The 15,580-nt window shown below is 43.4% G+C and overlaps 1 protein-coding gene across 1 annotated transcript; it reads right to left on the minus strand.

The window, feature by feature from the left end:
- Positions 1–3,429: 3,429 nt before the first annotated feature.
- LOC310800256 (uncharacterized protein) lies at positions 3,430–14,837 on the minus strand (the record flags this gene model as incomplete). Its single annotated transcript, XM_083662834.1, has 4 exons — positions 13,897–14,837; positions 12,763–12,833; positions 5,023–5,234; positions 3,430–3,436 (listed from the first exon to the last, which is right to left on the minus strand). Exons 1-4 carry the CDS (start codon positions 14,651–14,653, stop codon positions 3,430–3,432), a joined length of 1,047 nt encoding a protein of 348 aa, XP_083518960.1. The 5' UTR covers positions 14,654–14,837.
- Positions 14,838–15,580: the final 743 nt, after the last annotated feature.

The following is a 15,580-nucleotide window of genomic DNA, read 5'->3' on the forward strand; positions in this document are numbered from 1 at the left end:
GTTTTAATGATTTTAAGCGGTTTGGTATAGTAAAACTCAAAAACATTTGAAAAAAGTGTATCATTTATCGGTGTATAACCCCCAAATCCGTGGCGGCCCAAAACAAATTGGACCACGCTGGCTGCATTCTACTGAATGTAGTATGCAAGTAGCCTACCTCACCTCATACAACCCCACATCAAATAAAATCAATCAAACTATCCCTTTAAAGACTTTAAAGACTGCTTCTCATCAGGTCAATTATATTTTCTTCTCAAATATTCATTGGTTGCAGGTTAATTTGGTGCAGAACATGAAATGGCATTTCATAGTCATCACACACACACACACACACACACACACACACACACACACACACACACAGTAGACTCTATACTATAGTCTAGGTGTGTTGGGGCAGCATGATATACACACCATCTGCAGCTAGAAGGAAGTAGCTTGTGCAAAGCTGACGTGAGCCATCAGTGTGAGTGAGCCATGAAGAAGAGATACAGATAAGGTGAATATATTCTGTTTCATTTCTGTCACCCAGCCAAAGGTCACCGGGTTGATCCCCAGCAACAGATTGTGTCCTGTGTATTAATATCCATCAAAAACATATTAGATCCTCTTCTCAACATGGCTACCTGCTCACTAATTGCAAGTCAGTGTGGATTGGCGAATCAGCTAAATACTAAATGTGTATAGCCTATGTAACAATGGGGCAGTGGTGGCCTAATGGTTAGAGAAGTGAGCTTGTGACCAGAAGGTCGTCGGTTCAATCCCCGGGACCGGCAGGATCAATCTAGGTGGGGAAAGTGAAAAGGCAGCGCTTGCCCCTCCTTCATTACCACCACTGAGGTGCCCTCAACCCCAACTGCTCCAGTGGAGCTGCTCAGTGGGCATAGATCAGACTGTGGTTGGACTGGGCAGCTTCCAGGTGTGAGTGTGTGTGTGAATGTGAACAGGGCGCTCCTGAAAAAGAGAGCATTGCTCTCAGTGAGACTCCCCCTGTATAAATAAAGGGAAAAAAAGAATAGAACGGTATCATGGAATAGTTCATGGAATAAACCATTTGCATTTTGTGGGGAGACCATACAATTGAGTTAAGAACATGTTTGGCTTGCACAGAGTGCCCCCTAGTGGCTGTGAGGTGTCAAGAACAGGTTTCCTAAGGCATTAGCACACACAACAGCATGTATATGGGAATGATTCAGGACCAATCTTTTTGATCAATATAAGCGGTTGATCACTATAAGCGGATTCCACCAAGCGGATAACACCAAGTCAGTCAAACTTCAGGGATAATCTGTCCATTTAGCAACGTTGATTTTGAACTTAAATGTTTCTTATAATCCTTTGTCTTCTTTGCAGGGACATTGGTGTCACTAGATCTTCACTCATTGCATAGGCTTGACTAGGTTGCACCATTTATGACCCTTTGGGGTCCGATGTTGAGTCTGCCCCCTATAGGCCTATTTTGTAAATATTGTGTAAATATCATGTGATTTTGTATCTATTTAGAGCTGTAGCCTACTAGCGTTGTACTATGGAGTGCTCTTGTAGTTAGTGCTCTTGCACTGTGTACATTATCTCCTTTGTGAATTATCATTCCTATGGTTTTTACTATTGCTGGTCTAATTGAAGAAAGATTTAGATTTGTGCTATTTGTCATTAGGAAAGCTGTACTCTTGTATGTATGCACTTATCTTGGATGCATAAAGGGCCCCCCTCACAGCGCACATACGCACAATTAAGGCCAGAATAATAACTGAGACATAGACTCACCTGCATCTCAACAGGATTTACAGTACAGCTACCTAACACAGGATTTACAGTGCAGGTACACTCAATTAAAGCCATAAACGTATGGGACATTTTGTCAAAAATATAGGGTTGGGGCCCTAAATACTGTAACATCCCCAGTTCCCAATACCAGGTGATTGTAATAAATTAACGGGTGACCTGTGATGACCTCATGCTGGCTGAATCCGGTGCCTCTGCACATATTCACTCACATAGTCATCACAGCAACAGGCAGTGCAGCCACCTGTTTCATTACAGTCACATCTGGAGTAGAACAGTTTGAACAAAACAGCTGTCAGTTACAACAGTAGAACATGTTCAGTACAAAATATGCATGCAAACTGAATATAAGGGCTGCATGTAAAACAGCAGCAGTAGATGTGACTGAGACTCTCTCTCTCTCTCTGCATTCTGATTCAGAGTGCAACACATACATTAGAATGGCTTTCCAATAAGCCACCATATTGTTGCATGTTGGTGAAAGTAATTGACATGTGCCGGAGACATCGGCGGTGTAACCCACAAACCAATTACAATGTCCAAACATTCAGCTTTGCTTTTGCTGCTCCATTTATTATTACTCAGGCAGATTGACAGTTTCTTGCATGCGAGTAAAACATCAAAAAAGGGCTTTTCACACTGCATGCTCTTAGCCCGGTGCTATCTAAGCCCTGGGCTAAGATAGCTCCAGGCTAACTTTTCACACACACACACATTGTTAACCCAGGTTAACCTAAAACAGGCCTATGCTTTTGTTTGTTTCCTTGGCCCCGTTTCACACTGGCAACGTTTAGCCCTGCTGTGTTTAGATGGAGAGTCGGGGCTAAGCCTGCTCCAGAGCAGGGCCAGCTAGCCGGGGCTGAAGTCAGGGTTAGACCACTTTGGAGTGGGCCAGGATTGTGCAAGTGTGAAAGCTTTCTTAGCCCTGGGCTAACAGCTCTCTTAGCCCTGGGCTAACAGCTCTCTTAGCCCCAGGCTAACAGACTGACTTAACCCTGGCTAAGTGTAGTGTGAAAAGCCCTAATCATACAGGCAGTCTAACTAAACTTGAGCTACTGCTACACCTGCAGACGCCATGGCCACGGTCAAAAACTGTATGCCCCGCCCCCTTCCCACCTGGTGGTTCAACAAGTTTATTACACCAAAAAAAGATAAAACACAAAAGCAAACAAAATGATGAACAAAATTACACAGCACTGTAAACTCCATGTAGGTTATTGGGGGGGGGGGGGGGGGGGGTGATTGACTAACTTGACTAAATCTGACCCAGCAAACTCTACAACGAAATCACAATACAATTTGCTTAATTATCAGCTAAACATTAGATCAGTGATATTCAACTTGCAACCCAGGGGCCAGATGTGGCCCATGATAGGGTGCCAACTGAACTAAATTGTCAAATATCACTGCTTGCTCGCCACCCAGGCACTTATATCAATGTACTTAACTAACTTAACTATCCTGTGTGGACCAAATTATCAGACTAAACTCTGGCTGGCACCTCAAAAACCTACAATCCACTACAGAGAAAAGTATATTATTGTATGTTTATTAACTGGCCCCTGGCCTCCTGTCATTTTGCAAAAGTGTCCCCCGGGCAAAGTAAGTTGAGTATCCCTGCATAAGGCTGCATTAGAGGACTGTTCAGATGCTGCCACAGATGATTCATGTCAGAGGTGATGCTTGTTGTGACTTAGTCACTTGAGTTAATGACAGGCTAGAAGTAATACACTGAAGAGCTGGGCTTTACATTCATTATGTTGATGTCACTGTTCATGTTTACTTCATATGAGTCAACTTTAGGGACAAATACTAAATTCAATATATCTCAATACAGAACATGACGCTCTGGTGGGTCAGAAAAAAATCATGGTGATATTAGCTCCATGTTATTCTGCTGTAGTAATCACAAATCAGATCCTTAAAGGGACAGCTCACCCTAAAATCCAAAATACATCTCACCTGCCGGCAACTAACACACAACAATATAGATGGATAAATAGCACTACAGGTGAGAGGAAAAATATGTATTTTGGATTTTAGGGTGAGCTGTCCCTTTAACCATCACGGCTCTCCATTCAAACTATATTATTTACTTTGTAATGAGATATTTACATTTTTGTTAACATTGTAGCAACGCAATGTCAAGATTTATGGCTGAGAAACAAACATAATTATGCATAGAGAGACTCTGCTGTGACTGAACTTTGATTCATTACATGTTTGGTTGGAGAGAGAGAGGCTTGTTCCCCCTGCAGACAGTGGAGGCGCTCTTCAGCAGGTTAGATGCAGCGGTGTCTCTTCAGATTAGATGACTGAGTGAACATTTTCTTACAGCGGTCACACCAGTAGCCTGTTCCAGTGTGAAGGCGTTGATGTGTTTTTAGGGTACCTAACTGACTGAAACTGCTCCCACATTGGTCACAGTTGTAGGGCTTCTCTCCAGTGTGAAGGCGTTGGTGTGTTTTTAGGTTATCTAACCGACTGAAGCTGCTCCCACATTGGTCACAGTTGTAGGGCTTCTCTCCAGTGTGAATGCGTTGGTGTGTTTTTAGGGTAGCTAACAGACTGAAGCTGCTTCCACATTGGTCACAGTTGTACGGCTTCTCTCCAGTGTGAATGCGTTGATGTGTTTTTAGGTTAGCTAACTGACTGAACCTGCTCCCACATTGGTCACATTTGTAGGGCTTCTCTCCAGTGTGAATGCGTTGATGTGTTTTTAGGTGACCTAACTCACTGAAGCTGCTCCCACATTGGTCACAGTTATACGGCTTCTCTCCAGTGTGAATGCGTTGATGTGTTTTTAGGTGACCTAACAGACTGAACCTGCTCCCACATTGGTCACAGTTGTAGGGCTTATCTCCATTGTGAATGCGTTGATGTCTTTTTAGGGTACCTAACTCACTGAAGCTGCTCCCACATTGGTCACAGTTGTAGGGCTTCTCTCCAGTGTGAAGGCGTTGATGTGTTTTTAGGTTACCTAACTGACTGAAGCTGCTCCCACATTGGTCACAGTTGTAGGGCTTCTCTCCAGTGTGAATGCGTTGATGTGTTTTTAGGGTAACTAACTGACTGAAGCTGCTCCCACATTGGTCACAGTTGTAGGGCTTCTCTCCAGTGTGAATGCGTTGATGTGTTTTTAGGGTAACTAACTGACTGAAGCTGCTCCCACATTGGTCACAGTTGTAGGGCTTCTCTCCAGTGTGAATGTGTTTATGTGTTTTTAGGTGACCTAACCGACTGAAGCTGCTTCCACATTGGTCACAGTCGTAGGGCTTCTCTCCAGTGTGAATGCGTTGATGTCTTGTTAGGGTACCTAACTGACTGGAAGATTGACCACTCTCTCCTGAGTGAAGTATCTGATGTTGCTTTAAGAGGTGCAGCTTTGTGAATGCTTTGTCACACTGCTGACAGCGGTGACGTTTGGGTCCGTTGGTGCCTCTCTGTTTCTGTAGAGAAAGATATAAAGAAAGAATCAGGACAGAGGCTAAGTAAGAGTGTGTGTGTGTGTGTGTGTGTGTGTGTGTGTGTGTGTGTGTGTGTGTGTGTGTGTGTGTGTGTGTGTGTGCCTGTGTGCCACTGAGATATATGAATGGAGGGAGTGTCCCTATCTCCTCCCTGTATGTTTTATTGAAGCCAAAATCAGGCCAGATCAGTGAACCAGAGTCTGCGCAGTAGCTCCATTGATTTAGAACCTCTGTGGGCTCCCCGCCCCTCTGAACTTTCTTATGTAGAGCTGCTGTTTCTAGAATGCGCACAGTGCGTTGTGTATTTATTAGAGATGGGAATAGATTTTTTTTTTAATCTAGATTAATCTAGATTAATCCTGGTCATTAATCTAGATTAATCTAGATTAAAATGGGTCATTTGAAGTCTGTCGAAGCCATTCAAAATATGTGTGTGCAACATAAATAATGACTAGAAGTAAGTCCTTGTGAACAGGTTTCTGTTTATTCGGTTGTTCACGCCCCCCCACAGCAGCCAGGATGGGGGAGGCAGACATAAATGTCCGCGCTTACATACCTGTTCCATTCTAAAGTGATAATCATCATGGCCTGCTCAATATGAGTGGACCCTGCTACCAGACAACTTTGAGAATAATAATATATATAATAATAATAATAATAATACAGTGGAGCTGCTCAGTGGCCAGCAGATCAGACTGTGGTTGTACTGGACAGCTTCCAGGTATGAATGTGTGTGAATGTGAACAGGGCGCTCCTGAAAAAGAGAGCATTGCTCTCAGTGAGACTCCCCCTGTATAAATAAAGGTAAAAAAAAAAAAAAAAAGAAAAAAAAAAAAAAAAGATTAAAATAGATTAACGGCGATAATTTTTTTATCGCGCGTTAAGAGTCTCGCGTTAACGCAGCCGTTAATGGCGTTAACTATCCCATCTCTAGTATTTATATACACTCTAGCTCTGTAAATATGGCACTTTAAGTTGTAATATTTTTTATTATTTTTTGTCTCGCCAAAAGTAACCAGGAAGATTCCCACTATGAGATCAGTTTATCAAAAGGACGCCTGTACGAAAATCTGATTTCCGTTGTCGAAGATTGAGTTGTATCAGCCAGACAAGTCAGACCTCCGGGCTGCTCTCAGCCCGTGCTCTGAGAGCTAGGGATGGGCATTTTAAGCAATTTAAATAGTCGAGTACTCTCCTTCTATTATGAACGAGTGCTCGAGTCCTACTCGCGCTGGGGGCGCGGGCTGTGTGATTACTATGGTAATGACTGAGCAGGGGTAATATGCTGTGTATCGGGCTGTTCACACATAACCTTTGCATTTTTGCATGGAAAAAGCGCTGGAGCATTTTTGTCAGGAGAGGGACTGACTGTGATATTAGGTGACGCTAAGCTAACATCTAAAGCCTACCTTTAGACAGTATCTCCGATGGTTGGATTAGCGCTTTGGAGCAGACAAGTTGTGAAACAAGCGAAGGCATTTGATTTCCAATACATGTCCATTGTTGCTGAATAGTGATCACCATGATGCGATTGTCTCCCAAAAAGTGATTCTTTCTCCACATTTCTTGTGACTAACGTTATGGGAAACGACAGTGTAGTCAGTAAACTAGTGCAACGTTTTGAATGAGTTTTATCGGGCGTGCGCTATGAAGAAGCGTGCTTCTCATTCGGGAGAATATCTCCAGCCACCATTTTCGGGAAGAGCTGGAAAACTTCCGGTTAAAACTTTCAAAATAATGTTACTTAAACAAAAGTAAATAGCTTATTGATGCACGTTGGAGGAGAAAAGGTATTTCAATGAATGAAGCAGCATCCTTGTATCAAAATACTCGTTGTGATGTTATATGGCGTGAAACTGTGGCTGTAACGCATTACTCAAAATAAATAAGGTTACAATAAGCATTTTATTTTGAAAGCAACAAAGCGGATGACGTACTTGGTACATTCTGGCTGACTTGACACCTGATAGAGTTTAGTCACAAGAAACCCAGGCGTGTTCGTTGAATGGGAGGGAAACACAGCGAGACCCGCCGTGCAGTTGCTGCTGGTTGCTGCTGGTTGCTGCCAGATCCACATGACGATGCGTGCGTAGATCTTCTACCATTTTTAAAGGGGTGGGGAGTGGAGCGAGTACCCGAACAGCAGAAACGTTACTCGAATACTGACGTTATGAACGAGTGCTCGAGTACCCGAGTACTCGCGCCCATCCCTACTGAGAGCAGCCCGGAAGAGGAGCCTCTCAGCCTGGAAGAGGAGCCAGGGCTGCTTGGCTCTCAGCCTCTCACTGGGGGAAATTCTTGGATGAACAGCTCTGTGTTGATTAGCCTAATGTTTCCATGGCATTTGATTTGATTAACTTTATGATTACATTTATTTTGGCGCAAATGTTGGTTAACAAATCTAACCGTGAGGCTACGTTGTTGTACCCCCCCCGGTACAGTAGGGCTGTTGAAACGAATTTTGATATTCGAATATTATTCGAATTTAATAATTATGAACGAAATTCGATTATTATTATTTTTTTAAAACGAATATTTTAATTTTTATTTATTTAAAAAAAAAAAATTTTTTTTTTTTTTTTTTTTTAGAACACTAGAACAGTGACAAGTTCTGACAACATACTTGAAGAAAAGAGGGTTAACTGAAGTTGACTGTTGAAGCTGCTATACTGATGTAAACCTACCTGTAGCTCTTAAAATGTATGTTCATTCATTGTTAACTGAAGTTGACTGTTGAAGCTGCTATACTGAATGTAAACCTGTAGCTCTTAAGTGCAATACGTGACTGATTTTTTTTTGTTCATGGCTCATTGTTGTTTTGGCAAAGTTTACTTATTTGTTTATTGATAAGGAGCTCAAACAAAGGCTGTGTCTTTTTTTATTATCAATTATTTCATTTTAGCATTTCAGACAGCACCAATACATCACTGATGAATATTAACTAAGCTCTGGTTATCTGACCTATTTTCTAATGCAAGGAACATGTTTTCTTAAATAAACATCATTGCTGGACTATTTGTGATAAGCCTAATATTATTTTGAATATTCATCCACCATTCACTTTTCCATCTACATTTGGTAAAATGCTTAGAAAAAGTTTTACTTGGTCAAACCCAAAGATTCAGCTATATTTAGAATCAGAACATAACATAAGAGAAGACAACAATTCACTCAGACCAAAAATTTTTTTTTTTTTTTTTTTTAATTCAATTAAAAATTAATTAAAATATTCGAATATAATTCGAATATTAAAATGTATAAAGCACTGAAATTCGAATTTGATTATAGAGGGAGATTGACAGCCCTACGGTACAGTGTGTGTAGGGCAGCCCAACCTAACGTTAGCCCAGTGCATGAGCCAGGCTGCCTGGTCTATTCTCCGACTCTGTATATCCCACTGAGCTATATCTTATTTATGCCTGGTATATCGTTACTAAGAGAGGAGCTTGTGAAGAACGAACATCCCCACAGTCAAAGCATTTCCCCCAGATATGCATATAAAAACGTTTGTTGCTTTAATAGCCTACAAAAAATAAAACGTCTGTTTGTATGTGATGCTAAGCCGTTAGTGATGAGCTAATGGTGGTTGTGTACTACTAGGCCTCATCTTATACCCGGGACGGGAGTTAACGTTATAAAACACATTTCCTGTCAGTTGGACAACCTGGTCAGTTCTGAAAATATGTGTCTATTATTGTGTTATTCCAGCTATCGTTATCGGTTGTTAAAGGAGGACTTACCCCCTAGATATGTATTAGAACAGTGATTTGAAAATACCTATGGAAAAAACCAAGAAATGACATATGCTCTTGTCTATACTGGACTCTTTGGCTGTGTTCGAGTCGAGATTCTTTTTCGGAAATCGACGCCATTACAGTTTGCCTACTGCCTCAAAAATAATTTATTTGAGAGGGGCAATATCTCTATAAATATCAACAACTAGCCAACGCTGTTGGTCTGTATGGAAACAGAAAATCTGAAAATGGTTTTAAGTTATATCAATTTGGTAATTCAGTGGCGAACTAGAAATTTAATTATTTTTCTGCATGTATCTCTATGGAAACTACGTTACGGGAGCAAAGTGACATGGGCTCGTTAACAGCAGCACACCCACAATAGGACAAACCTCTCGCTCTGGGGTAACACAATGCGAGATTTCTCCACGTAATTCCCTCGTCTGATTTTTCCTCTCAGGGCGCACTGCGCAGAGCAGGACAGAGCTCTTCTCCTCCTCGGAGCACACACACACAGAGCCAGTTGCTCTGCTCTGCTGACTGAAAGCCCCCGCCTCTCACTGCTGCTGTGTGCAGTGTGCGCGCAGACTCTCCCGTTTGACTGGCCGAGAGAAAGTGCTTCCAAGTCGGACTGATAGCCGCGGAAATGTCAGACTGTGCACAGAGAGCACTGGAGAAAGTGCTCCAGACAGCAAAACACACACACAGCGAGTCAACCCCCCCCCCCCCCCCCCGTTGCTTGTACACAGTGACGATATTACAGTAGCCGATGTGTTTAGACCAGCTTTGTCACGTTGTCACGTCGTAGTATAGCGTTATATTTTACATGTGCGCTATACTGCGATAAGATTTGTTTGCGGAAATATCAGACTGCTCTCTCTGCTCAGCACAGAGAGCCCAGCTGCTGCTGGCCTGCTGCGCGCGCCCGCGGAGCTTGGGGCTCGTCCATGTTACAGTACGACTCTCTCCCGCCTGCCTGCCTGGGCTGGAGACAGTGCTTGCAACTCGGACTGATAATATAAACATCATCATTCGAGCTTATCCAGGTAAGATATCAATAAAGTAATGACACATTCAGCGGGAAACTAACTATAATTAAGACATGTGCCAACTTTGACGACGTTTGGTTCAGTATTTTAAGAGCAAACTTCAATAGTAATAGGCTTGGAGTTCTGAGGAGCCAAAAGGGTACAGGGGGGGTAGGGGAGTAATTCTCTTGAAATCCCATAGTCTTTGGGGGCACTGTGACGTCAGTGTGCCCCTAATCTCCCATTCATTTGAGAAAAAAAAAAAAAGCAGTGTTCGACCTTTAGAGGGCGCTTATGCCAGATATGCTGCTGAAAAATGATACAAATGGTAAAATGGCAACAGTTTGGTGTCAAATGTGGAAATTCTGACCAGAATTCTTCACACATCACCCTAAAAGTCATATATATTGGTTAAAAGCTGAAAAAAAGTGTTTTGGAGGTAAGTTCTCCTTTAAGTTATATTAACTCATTCACCGCCAGTTTAGGACTGCCAATATTTAGCACAGGCCAAAGATTTTCATAATTGTTGGTCATCTTTCAAGACCCACAGTAAATTATCTATTAGCACCAGAGTGATTTGCAATACCTCAAAATGAAGATGTACGTCTCTGGGTTCACCAGGAAAAAAAAAGTGAGCTTTTAGCATGTTCTGTACTCTACTTATAGCCATTTATATACACCCTGTTTTCCCCCAGAAGGTCTCCCAGAGAAAATAAACAGGAGAAAAGGCAATTTTTGTAAAAGGGCACAATCTCAGGCATAACTCACTCTCAATTCTTTTATTTTGAACTGTATTGACATCAGACATGTAAATATTATTCGTTAGGACACAAATGACAAAAAATATATATATATATATATATATATACACATGAAGTGCTTTTTTTTTACATTCAACAATACAGTTTACTCGGTGTGAGTGAGTGTGCAGACAGACAGACAGACAGACAGACAGACAGACAGACAGACACACCGACAGACAGACAGACAGACAGACAGACAGACACACACACACGATCCCCCTTTTAGATTTCTAACCCCACATAGGATAAGCAATAACCACGCCCTGTGGCGCTGGGATTGGCCAGGAGCAACACTGGAGGGCACGCAGCCCAGCGATTTCATGAACCAACTGAAGAGCTCTTGAGAAGGACAGCGGGCTGCTGTGACTGCCTTCTGCCCGCTGCTGCCTAGCTGTTCCTGTGTTTATTTTGATTTGTTCTGGTACACCCGTCCTCGTCCATGTCTCCCTGTCATATCTATGATCGTTCCCGTTTTCCCCTCGGCTATTCAACACGTCCTCACCGCCCTCGCAAACTGATCGATCATTTCCTCATTCCTCCGATGATCAAACACATCTCTTGATTACTTTCTCCCGTTTTCTCCTGGCTGGCACAGAGGAAGGCGACTCCAGCTCGTGCAGCGCGCCGAGGGCGTTTCAATGGCGTTTCTCCTGTCTGCACAAGGAAGCGTTACCCGTTTTGCTGCTTTTCCTCTTGCTCAATTTCAAAACAACAGCTGCGGTATGTGTTTGATCGCGTGCTGTCGGCTACCCTTTGAAGGCAGGGACCTGTGTCTGTGTCACAGGCTGGGCAAGTGTTTGCTGCAGGCGCTGCACCAATAAAAACAAAAACACGTCAAACACGTCATTGGCGGGGAGGGCTATTTCTGATAACACGTCAAAGACGTCATTGGCGGTGAATGAGTTAAGCCGATAAATAATGAAAAACAGCTGACTAGCGAAAGCGGCTAACGCCATTGCTAGCCGGTGCCATGGCACGAGTCCGATACCTCACGAGTCCGACACCTCACGAGTCCGAAAAAAGAGGCATTATATTCCCCGTTTTTCACTAACCCAAAACCTAACCTCTCCCACCCCCACGCCTAAACCTAACCTCCCCCAGACCCTAACCCAAAACCTAACCTCTCCCACCCCCACGCCTAAACCTAACCTCCCCCAGACCCTAACCCAAATTCGGTCTCGTGAGGTGTCGGACTAGGGGGCAGTCCCCTTGCTAGCCTGCATGTTAAAACCATTGTGTACCTATAACGTAGCTGGAGTAACTCATAAAACACATATTTTCTGAACTTACTTCAGTCCCCAACCAACGTTAATTCCTCGCGCACCTTTCTCAAAACAATGTTCTTTTTATTGCGGTCCATTGATGTCTGGTAGCCAGCACAGCCAACCCATGAGCCACCCGACTTCCAGGGAGCGTTAGATAACATGAAGCCGTGTGTCTTGTCTATGACGATAGATCTATAATGTGCAGAGCCTGTCCAGCCAATGACGGCTTGAGACTGGCTGCCACAGCTGTCAATCATCCATTTTTATCCCTTTTTATATGTCAAATAACTACTTGAAAACAAACTGATCAGAAAAATGACCACTTGCACAGGCATTAGCATGATCTAAAATGATACAAACCACCTTTGGAAAAAAAGTATCTGACGTATACTGTGATTATTTCGGTTGTGATTTTCCCATCCACTAACATGGGGAAGCGGGCCTTGTGACCTAATACTGAATTCAACCGCCAGAGCGGGACCAATGCTCAGTCCATCTTATAATATGTCCATGGTGTGTGCCTGTGTGTGTGTGTGTGTGTGTGTGTGTGTGTGTGTGTGTGTGTGTGTGCCTGTGTGTGTGTGTGTGTGTGTGTGTGTGTGTGTGTGTGTGTGTGTGTGTGTGTGTGTGTGTGTGTGTGTGTGTGTGTTCTCAGCATCAGTGACTGATATTTTCCTCACCTTTGCTGAAGAATTCATTTGGACAACGTTCCTCTCCTCCTCTGCCAGATGTCTCTTCCCACCAAGCAGCTCTGTAGGTACAGCAGGGTTACATTGTGCTCATCAATCAACATATCAGCAATAGTACGAATCAGCGTGACGTCACTTGCCACCCAGACATGCTGAACCCCGCGGCAGTTAATAGTACGAGTGCTCCAAACAAACGTTAATATCTCAAAAACTATACATCATATCGCTTATATTTTGACATTCTGAGTGAGAGCAGAAGTAGCTCAAGAGTTTGATGTATAATATATGCATGTCGTGAACTGTCACAGTTTTTAAAACGTAAACAGAGATAACTGTTCCCAAGAAAGATATCCTACACTACCCAAACAATAAGCCACATATAACTAAGGAGGTAAAAAGATGCATTAACAAAACAAAACTGGCTTTTGAAAATAGGGAAAGGATGGGGGCAGCTGCAGCACAGAAAGAGCTGAATCTGTTGCTGAGGAAAGCTAGAGGGAATGTGTCTCGTCAAGGATCCTTTACGACCAAAACTTTTACCACAGACTGAGCAATTAAATTGTTTATCTCCTGTGTGGATTATCATGTGTCTCTTCAAGTGTCCTTTCTGACTAAAACCTTTACCACAGACTGCAATTAAATTGTTTATCTCCTGTGTGGACTATCATGTGTCTCTTCAAGTGTCCTTTCTGACTAAAACCTTTACCACAGACTGCAATTAAATTGTTTATCTTCTGTGCGGACTATCATGTGTCTCTTCAAGTGTCCTTTCTGACTAAAACCTTTACCACAGACTGCAATTAAATTGTTTATCTCCTGTGTGGACTATCATGTGTCTCTTCAAGTGTCCTTTATGACCAAAACTTTTACCACAGACTGAGCAAATACATTGTTTGTCACCGTTTCCTTTACGACCAAAACATTTACCACAGACTGAGCAATTATATTGTTTATCTCCTTTGTGGATTATCATGTGTTTCTTCAAGTCTGCTTTATGACCAAAACATTTACCACAGACTGAGCAAATAAATTGTTTATCTCCTGTGTGGATTATCATGTGTCTCGCCAACTGTCCTTTATGACCAAAACCTTTACCACAGAGAGAGCAATTAAATTGTTTCTCACCTGTGTGGACTATCATGTGTGCATTCAAGTGTCCTTTATGACCAAATCCTTTACCGCAAACCGAGGAGCTGAAGTGTTTCTTCCTTGGAACTTCACTCTTTTTCTGTGAGGCTAAACCTGACTGAGGTTCACTAGTTTCCATGCATTCATCATCATTGTCTTCAGTCTCAGAAGAGTCTGAAGTGTTGTCATCACTAGTTGGTTGTGAATTACTAGCTGGTTCTGATACTCCACAGTCCTCTCCATCAGCTTCTGTTTTCATCTGTTCAGTTGAGCAGGTGGCTACAGGCTCTGTCTCTCTGTTCTCCTCAGTTTGGCTTTGATGAAGCTGTGAGGACTGAGGTTTCTCTTCACTCTTCACAGGGACAACAGAGAATGGGAACTTGGTGATATCAGCCTCCTCCAGCCGTTGAAGCTGCTCTCCCTCCTGACTGGTCCAGAGTTCCTCCTGTTCCTCTTTATTGTGTGGAGACTCTGGGTCCTCCTGTTCCTCTTTAATGTGTGGATACTCTGGGTCCTCCTGTTCCTCTTTAATGTGTGGATACTCTGGGTCCTCCTGTTCCTCTTTAATATAAAGTGGGGGCTCTGTGTCCTCCTGCTGCTCAGCGGGAACCTCTTCTTTAATGACCAACAGCTGCTGGAGGTCTGGAGACAAGGCCTCTCTGTGTAACCGCACAGCGTCCAGCAGTTTATCTTCAACAGCCACAGTTATGCTCTGCTTCACCACCACAGCTCTTAGCTTCTGGACTTTAGACATTTCAATGTTCACACAGTGACAGACTGGAACTTTTCCTCCTGAACTGTGACCAACTTTACCTTTCTAAGCTCCAATAAATAGCTTCACAGCTAACGTTAGCTTCACAGCTAAACCATTCATCTGAGCTGGACTGAGTCTTCTTCCTCTGATCAACGGAGCCCTGGTTCCACTTCATATATTCCTGATAATATCGTCCGCACATACGAGTCTTCTGTTTGTAAATTAAACTTCTTAAAGTATTATAAACGGGAAATAGGCTATTATGCTACTGCTACTGCTAACGTTACTCTTAGTTGGACATAACATACACACACTTCCTGGTTGCTGCTGGGACGTACCATTACAACATGACTCTAGAGGGGGGTTTAACCCCATAACAGTTGGTGGGTGTATTGTACTGTCCATGGTGTCCGCCTTTCGTTCCGCCGTTCACAGCGCCGGATAGGGTTCCATTGCCGTTGCCACCCAGTGGCGTGGTTTGTTTACCAAAATGCTGCTCGGCTGATCCCTCGTATAAGTATTTTACGAAATGTCTACGGGAAAATAAATGAGATGCATCTAATTGCAGCGCTGATGATGTTGCTCCCCTGGGTCTGATCACCTGCGACACGGACAGCAGCACCGCTCCCCTGGGTCTGAACACCGGCGACACGGACAGCAGCACCGCTCCCCTGGGTCTGATCACCGGCGACACGGACAGCAGCACCGCTCCCCTGGGTCTGATCACCGAGGACTCTGTGCTGGAGGAGGACGAGTGAGTGTTCAGTGTATTAATATTATTAGCCTGCCTGCTCGGTAGACCGTGACGGGTCCGGGAGCGGGCGGCATTTGTCACAATTGTGATCATGTATCAGATAGCAGCGTCAGCGGCAACATACATAGAGACTAGGCCTCTCTATGTGGCATTTATCATGACATTGCCCGCTT

This window comes from Poromitra crassiceps (genome assembly GCF_964638095.1).
Source record: "Poromitra crassiceps genome assembly, chromosome: 29".
Taxonomy (NCBI): Eukaryota; Metazoa; Chordata; class Actinopteri; order Beryciformes; family Melamphaidae; genus Poromitra; species Poromitra crassiceps.